The following is an 8,654-nucleotide window of genomic DNA, read 5'->3' as shown; positions in this document are numbered from 1 at the left end:
AGACAGACAATGAACTATCCAAAAAGGAAATTAAGACAATAACTCCATTTGCAATAGTATCCAAAAGAATAAAATACTTAGGGATGAACTTCATGAAGGAGGCGGAAGACTGTAAAACATGGCTGAAGGAAATCACAGGACATAAATAATGGAATGGAAAGATAGCCTGTGTTCATGGATTGGAATACTCAGTAGGGTTGTTAAGATGTCCATACTACCCAGAGTGGTCTACAGGTTTAATGCAATCTCTATAAAAATCCCAACAACATTTAATGCAAAAAAAAAAAAAAAATCCATCCTAAAATTTGTATGGAATCTTAAGGGACCCTGATGGCCAAATAATCTTTATAAAGAACAGAGTTGGAGGTCTCACACTTCTAGATTTCAAAACTTATTACAAAGCTACAGTAATGAAAAAATGTGGTACTGACAGAAAGACAGACATATAGACCAATGGAATAGAATAGATAGCCCCAAAATACACTCTTGTGTATGTGGTCGAATGATCTTCAACAACGGTGCCAAGGCTATTCAATGCAGGAAAGGACAGTCTCTTCAACAAATGGTGTCAGGAAAACTGGCTATTCACATGCAAAAGAGTGAAATTGGACCCCTCCCTTACACCATATGTAAAAATTCATTCAAAATGGAGGGGCTCCTCGGTGACTCAGTCGGTTAAGGGTCCAACTCTTGGTTTTGGCTCAGGTCATGATCCCGGGGTCCTGGGAGCATTGGGCTCTCTGCTCAGAGGGTGCTTACCCTCTCTCTCTCTCTCCCTCTGCCCCTCCCCTCGCTTGTGCACTCTCTCTCAAATAAATAAATCTTAAAAAAATTAATTCAAAATAGATTGCAAACCTACTCGTAAGATCTAAAACTATAAAACCTTAGGGAAAAAATAGGGAAAAGCTTCATGACATTGGATTTGACAATGGTTTCTTGGCTATGTCATCAAAAGGCAACAAAAATAGCTATAGATCAATTGGACTACATCAAAATAAATAATTTCTATGCATCGAAATCGACAAAGTGAAAATGCAACCTACAGAAGGGGAGGAAGTATCTGCGAGTTATATATCTGATAAGGGGTTAAAATCCAGAAGATAGAAAGAACTCATACAACTCAACAACAGAAAATTACCTAATTTAAAAATCTGCAAAGGACTTGAATCAACATTTCTCCAAAGATGATATCCAAATGGCCAACAAGCATATAGAAAGATGTTCAAGACCACTAATGATTAGGGAAATGTAAATAAAAACCACAAGGAGATATCACATCACACCCAATAGGATGCCTACAATGCAAAGAAAAGAACAGAACAAGTGGAGGCCAGGATGTGAAGAAATTGGAACCCGTGTGGCACTATTGGTAGGGACATAAAATGGTGCAGCTACTATGTAAGACAGTATGGCAGTTCTTCAAAAAAAGTAAAAGTAGCATTACCATTATGATCCAGAGTCCACTTCTGGGCATATATCCAAATGAACTGAAAGCAGAGCCTCGAAGAGATGTTTATCTACCCATGTTCATAGCAGCATTATTCACAAGAGCCAAAAGTGGGAGCAACCCCAGTGTCCATCGATGGATGAGTGGATAAACACAAATGTGTTCTACCCATACAATGGAATATTATTCAGCTTTAAAGGAGGAAGGAAACGCTAACACAGGCTACAACATGGATGAACTCTGAGGACATTATACTAAGTGAAATAACCCAGCACAAAAAGACAAATACTGTATGATTCCACTTATATGAGGTACCTAGAATAATCAAATTCATAGAGACAGGAAGTAGACTGGTGATTGCCAGGAGTTGGGGGAAGGAGGGAAAAAGATTTAATAGGTAAAGAGTTTCAGTTTTGCAAGATGGAAAGTTCTGGGTATTGGTTGCACAACAATGGGAATATACTTAACATTACTGAACTGTACACTTAGAAATGCTTAGGATGGTAAATTTTATGTTTATTTTAGCACAATTAATTTTAAAGAAATCTTGACTTTTTATGTAAAATCTCCTAATTTGCAAATGTTGGCAACTGTCCTGAACCTATAGTTGCCTACCTAATGGCAATTTCCCTCTCTTTCTTAATAAATAGCCAAGTCCCAAATGTATCTCAGTGACCATCTCTCTACTTCCATGACTCAGGTAAATCCTGACTGGTTCAAGTCAATCATAGTGGTCTTATTCCTCTTGCCAGTGATGCATTTAGAGGTGAGTGTGTGACCCAGTTCTGACCAATAAGGTGTGAGGAGAAGTCTTCTGGAGGGTTTTAGAAAAGGTTTCTTAGCTCTGAAAATGAGACATAGTAGAGGGAAATGGCCCTATTCCATTTATGGACATTGGCTGATTATCAGGGTAAGATGCCTGGAGCTGTTGCAGTAATTTTCCAACCAAAAGGAAGCCATAGGCAGACCTGCAAGATGGAAAGAATCTGGGGTCTCAGTGTCTTTGGGTTGGACATAGCCTTCTTGCCTCTAGACTTTTGGTGATATGAGATAATCCATCTGCTTACTGTTTAATCATTTTGAGTTGCATTTTAAAGGTGGAGGCTTACCAAATGTCCATTGACTGATGAATGGATAAAGAAGTTGTGGGATATATTATGTATAAAATATACTTTACATATATTTATATATATATAAATATATATAATGGAATATTACTCAGCCATAAAAAAGAATGAAAGCTTGCCATTTGCAATGACATGGATGGAGCTAGAGTGTATCATGCTAAGCAAAATAAATCAATCAGAAAAGGACAAATACCACATACCATATGATCACTCACATGTGGAATTTAAGAAACGAAACAAGTGAACATAGGGGGGGCAAAAATGAGGCAGGCAGCCATAGAATAGACTCTTAACTAGAGAGAACAAACTGAGGGTTGCTGGAGGAGAAGTGGGGGGCGGGGATGAGCTAAATGGGTGATGGGCATTAAGGAGGGCACTTGTGATGAGCACTGGGTGTTATATGTAAGTGATGAATCACTAAATTCTACCCCTGAAAATAATATTACACTGTATGTTAACTGGAATTTAAATAAAAACTTGAAACAAAAACAAAAAAATAAAAAAAAAAAGTTGAAGTTTAGAAGATCATAAATTATATATTATACAGAGGGGAAAAAAACATGTGGATCAAATAAAAGAAGTCTTCAACCAATCTGACCCAGAGGCAGGCAATTCACTACCCTAGGTTTATCCCTAACCAGTTACATTAACACTACTTCTTATGGAAGTTCTCCCTGCATTATTCAAACTAAATCAGAGCCCCTACCCTCCTTTTTTCTCCGTGGTTCAGGCTTCAGAGAAGGCCCCAGTCATCTCTATGTCCCACATCAAGCATCGGACTATAGTGATCTCCTTTAAGACTTCCATGGTATTTCTGTTGAATAAGCTCAATCATGTTTGCATCTCTGGTTGCCTATTTCTAGAAGTTGCTCTTGCAATTGCCAGCTCTGCAACTGTTGGACTCAGCAGCCATCCTATAGAACATTATCCCTTTATTAGTCTTTGATATGAAATCTGATTTTCATATATTAACAGAGTTACCCCAGCTTTGACTCCTGTTAGCGTATCTTTTTCTATCCTTTTTACTTATTTGTATGCTTATATTTAAAGTGGGTTCCTTTTAGGCAGCATACAGTTGGGTCTTAGTTTTCTTTTAAAATCTAATCTTGTTAATCTAATCTCTGCCTTTTATTTGCAGGAGTCACTTTCTAGTCTAGAAAAGAAAAAAAAAAAGAATTCACCCATCTTTCTGCACCTAGAAATTTTTTTCTCTAACACAACATTTGAAAAATAGTTGTCATTCCTTACATACACTTTCATGGGTATAGCAGGGGTTTGGAAAGTGGCAGTGCTTGGCAAGAATGCCTGGGGTCTGGGATGGGGCAAGTCAGAGACAGCAAGAACTGCCAGTGGACTTTTGCATTAGTTCGGTAGGTATAACAGAGAGCCTGAACTTCAAGGTCCTCTGGAAAAGTTCTTCAGAAGTTGGTGACAGACTGTTTATAGTCACCAAGATTTCTCTTTTCTGGTCTCTGGGTAAGTATTAGTCACCCTCTTTACTGAAATTATGCAAAGCATAAGAAAGTTCAGAGTGTTTGAGCTGCTGCTGAGAACTTGGAGCATTTAGTTGGATCTTTCCTTTTATGGTTGAGGAAAAGGAAGTCAGAAAAGTGCCCTGGGTCATGCCTTTGGCTAGTGGTGGGCCTTGGAATAGAACCAAGTCCTTTCCGGATTTCCCGAAAGCCTGGAGAACTTTATTGGTTGAACGGTAACTTTTGTATTCTGCTTAAAGAAAATAAGATCTATTTAATTTCTATTCTTCACCCCCGTTTTGATTTGTGGCCCCACTCAGAGTCTGAGAAAAACAATGACAAAACGAACAGGGAAAAGCCTGTAAGAACAGTATGAAATACACAGATAGCAAAACAGATAGACTGACAGAGCACTGGGACACACAGATAAGAGAACACAGTGAAAGAAAAGGAAACTAGAAAACAAGATTTTCAGGGAGGTGCCTGGAGTGTAGGGTTATTAGCCCCATCTTGTGGCCTTTTCAGAGACTGCCTCTCAGGTTAATTTTTGAATCAGTAACTGTTAACTCCAGATGTGATCTAGAACAGTGGGCCTCAAGATTTAGTGTGCCTGGGAATCCCTGGAGAGCACGTGAAAATGCAAATAGCTGGGCCTTTCTCTCAGAGAGGCAAGTAGATCAAAGTGGGCCCAGGAATCTGCTTTTAAAAAGCTCCCCAGGTAATGCAGAACCATGAACCATGCATAAGAAACAGTGCAGAAGGCAGTAATTGGTGGTGTTCATCCCCTTGGGTTTGTGGGAAACAGGCTACTCTGAGGAAAAGTTTGAAAGACAACTGTCAAGAACTATAAAACGACTGAGATTTTAGCCGTTTTGCAAATTAACAAGTTAGCCTGTAACAGGTTCAAGAATGCTGGTAGGTGAGAGTCCTGCATCAGAGAGAAAGAGAGGCTCATTACTAACGTTGGTAACAATAGTCCGAGAATTATCATTTGGGCCACTTTTCCGAGCCCCGATTCCCAGAATCCTCTGTGATGAGGGCCATGGCAGGCTGCCTTATAGAAGAGCAATTAGAAGCTCAGGGAAACAGAATCTCTCATAACGTAGATTAAGTCGGCCAGACCTTTGCCTAGAGGGAGCCATTATTTGTTGTCCAAGGCTATTCACCACAGAAACATCCTTGAAAAGGTATTCCAAAAAAGGCAGTCAGTGCCTCTGCTCAAATACAGAAAAATGACAACTGGAGAACTGTCTTCCAACAGAAACCGGGAAAATGGACGTGTGTCAGGGGAAAGGAATCCTACATCTGAAGGCTGTAAAGTGGTCAAACTGAGGCAAGAATGGGGAGTTGGGAGAGAGTCAGGCCTGCTATAGCAGGTAGGAATTCAGCCTGGATTCTACTTCCCATAGCTCGCTTCAAAGCAATCCCTACTCTTTCTGTTTTAACGGGGGCCTGCCTCATGTAATGAGTACTTTCCGTATTTAATTTTAATCCTCACATCTCACGTAGACAAGTGATACGAGCACCATTTTACTCATTAGGAAACAGAGTTTGGAAACATTGTGACCCGCCCACTTATGCAACCACGGGACAAAAGGGTCTTTTTAGAGGTCTTCCCACTACCCACTTCTCTCACCTGTTTCCTCTTTACTCCAGGGTACAGAATTAAGACTGGCCAAACTAAGTGAACAACGAAAGCAAGGGTGGGGGACAGATCTTTGCCTCTACTTCGGAACCAGGAAGTGGAGCGCTCGCTCTTTCCCAACCGCGCGGACCAGAAATTTCCAGGGAGTGGTTGAGGAAGAGGCTCCTGAACTTCCTGTCGCATTTCAAATCGGAAATAGGTTTCCCGTGACACGGAAGCCCGGCAGCACAAATGGGGAGTTTCCTTCTCCCTAAACCTGGCCAGACCGCAGAGCACCGGCGACGACCGGCGACGACCGGCAAGGATCGCAGAGCGCCGGGGTCCGCCCCGCTCTTCCGGGGTTTCCTGCGCGGATCGGAACTGGGGCGGAACCGCCAGAGCGCGCCCCTCGCGATTAGACGGTGCTGCTGTCGCTCAGCGCTCCGAACGGAAGGGGCCGGGCGCCGCTCACCGCAGGGTCCCGGAGCCTCTAGGCGGGTGGGAGAGGCGGGAGCGAAAGTTACAGGTTTGGGGTCCGGCGGCCGGGGCGATGGAGCTGGGTCCCGCCGCGTCCCCTGGGCCTTCCCGCTCCTTCAAGGAGGAGTTGCTCTGTGCCGTCTGCTACGACCCCTTCCGCGACGCCGTGACTCTGCGCTGTGGCCACAACTTCTGCCGCGGGTGCGTGACCCGCTGCTGGGAGGTGCAGGTGGCGCCCACCTGCCCGGTGTGCAAGGACCGCGCGGCCCTCGCCGACCTGCGCACCAACCACACCCTCAACAACCTGGTGGAGAAGCTGCTGCGCGAGGAGGCCGAGGGCGCGCGCTGGGCGGGCCACCGCTCCCCGCGCCTGTGCCGCCCTCACCGCGGCCAGTTCAGCCTCTTCTGCCTCGACGATAAGGAGCTGCTGTGCTGCTCGTGCCAGGCCGACCCCCGGCACCAGGGGCACCGCGTGCAGCCAGTGAAAGACACTGCCCACGACTTTCGGGTAAGAGCGGCAGTGTGCGGGAGGTGGCCGAGCGCGCACGTGGCAGCCGGGTCCGGACTGCAACTCAGCACCCCTGGGCCCCCGCGGCTCCCGCCACTGCAGCCTGCCAGAGCTCTGTGCCCAGGCCCCCGCCTGGTCCTGCGGCCAGGACCCCCAGCGCTCTGACTTGGCTAACCTACAGAGGGGTCGGCCCAGGGGACCTGGATGGGTGAAGAGGGATTGTAAACAGAAGTGTGGGAACTGAGGTTACACGATGCTCCCAAGACGGCCCACCCACTTCTGAAGGGCTGAGGCCAGCACCCTCTATGCCAGCAGGGTGTGGCACGGGCCCGGTTGAGAAGGACAGGTGTGGGTAACGCCCAAGAATCTTGGAGCTTGGCATACTCAAGTTAGAGGTGTGGGAGTCCAAGACCTGGCCTAAAGGTCTCCCAAAAGGGGTCACATACTTCCCCGACCTGGCCCTATGTGTTGTGTAGGAGTGGAGAGGCTTTTGGCATTGGCTGGCTGGTTTATTCTGGATCTCAGCACCCCAATGCCTAGAGTTCCTGTGGCTGTAAATAAAGTGAATGGAAAATACTTTGGTATAGAAGTAACACGGAGAATACTTTGGTGTAAGAAGGAAAAATGATCAGAAAATAAGGATTAGCCAACTTAGGAGTTTTCAGAATTTTTGACCTTAGCCCATAGTAAGCTCATGTTTTGACCTTGCCCCCTATTTTTTCTGTTGTGATCCGGAACACCCTTATGTATTGTATCACTTGAAACAAAAGTTCTGTGAAAATGTCTGTTGTATTCTGGCATTTTCTGTTATTTTATTTTTATTTATGGTTTTATTTAAAAGATTGCAGAGGGTGTGAAACACTAATTTATTTCCTCACCTACTAACACATGGGTCAGACCCACTGGTAGGAAGCTGAGTGTATTGAAAAGGAGGCACTGTAAGAACCCCTAATGCCTGGTCTCCAGACACTGTTTTTGTTTTGTTTGTTTTAAGGCCTTTCTTAAGAAATATTGAAAGTTGGTTAGAATTTCATACACATTTAGACAGAGTTCAGGTGAAGGGGAATGTCTTTAGTATGCATGTTTGAATACTACAGAACTTACCAAGGGGATAACCCTATAACTCCTGTTGCCTTATTTGTTTAACAGTGGTCCACAACAATGCTTTTCCCCATTACCACTGGCAGAAGTGCCAGGTCCTGATGTGGGACAGCTAAAGTAAGTGCATTCTGGGGGCTGGGGTCGAGGTAGGGGGGGCACCATGGATCAGGTCATGACTCATCACCATGGGGCTGTCACAGGTACAGATCAGGAAGATGGGCAGGAGTCAAGGCCAGGAGCACTAAGGCAGAACCCCTAGGTCCGGGCTAATCCAGGGTTCAAGATTAGTGAGTCAGGTGCCGGGAAGCAAATAGGGTCTAGGGACAACTTCCTGTTCCTTCAGCAGATGCCTTGTACTGCTTGGTCCCAGGGGTACTGCAAGGCATAAGATAAACAACAATTCATACCTTCAAGCAGAGACCTGAGGGATGAGGAGGTGTTAGCCAGGTGAAGAGAGTGAGGGAGGGTATTTTGGCCAGAGGCAGCAGCATACGTAAGGGTCCAGAAGCTGGGAGGCCTAACTTTCTAGGCGCTAAGAATTTCAGAGTAGTTAAAATAAGGTTGGAAATGCAGAAGAAGCCATGAGGCCTGAGGCTTGGCCTTTATCCTAAAGACGGTAGGGAGCAGTAGAAGGGTTTTACACAGAGGGATGATGCAGTCAGATTGATAGGCACCCAGGGCGATGTATGAGGAGGTAGGGAGTCTAGTCCGGAAAGATCTGAGGAGAATGCAAGCCCAGTGTGCTCAGCCTGATGCAGGGTGGAACTCATTCAGCGTGTTAGACAGCTGTGTATCAAGGACTTGTGTTGTGTTGTGTTCTGGAACCTGTGAGGGGTGCTGAGGCCGCAAAGGTAAGACAGAGCCCTCACCCTGTGGCGCTCATGGCGTAGCAAGGGAA

The 8,654-nt window shown here is 45.0% G+C and overlaps 1 protein-coding gene and 1 long non-coding RNA gene across 2 annotated transcripts in view; one reads left to right on the top strand and one right to left on the bottom strand.

The window, feature by feature from the left end:
• LOC145718936 (uncharacterized) lies at positions 1-6,158 on the bottom strand. Its single transcript, XR_014142103.1, has 2 exons — positions 5,683-6,158; positions 1-3,488 (listed from the first exon to the last, which is right to left on the bottom strand). It is a non-coding gene; the product is annotated as an uncharacterized LOC145718936 (long non-coding RNA).
• Positions 6,117-8,654, top strand: part of TRIM35 (tripartite motif containing 35) — a 27,071-nt gene continuing 24,533 nt past the window's right edge. Inside the window, exon 1 of the mRNA XM_081810433.1 lies at positions 6,117-6,655. Within this exon, the coding sequence (XP_081666559.1) occupies positions 6,221-6,655 (435 nt within the window). The 5' untranslated portion in view covers positions 6,117-6,220. The remainder of the gene's footprint in view (positions 6,656-8,654) is intronic.

The sequence above is a fragment of the Leptonychotes weddellii genome, chromosome 2 (assembly GCF_054177405.1).
Source record: "Leptonychotes weddellii isolate Sample4059 chromosome 2, ASM5417740v2, whole genome shotgun sequence".
Lineage (NCBI taxonomy): Eukaryota > Metazoa > Chordata > Mammalia > Carnivora > Phocidae > Leptonychotes > Leptonychotes weddellii.
Note: the sequence above shows the minus strand (reverse complement) of the source record. Positions and strands in the feature narration are given on the sequence as shown.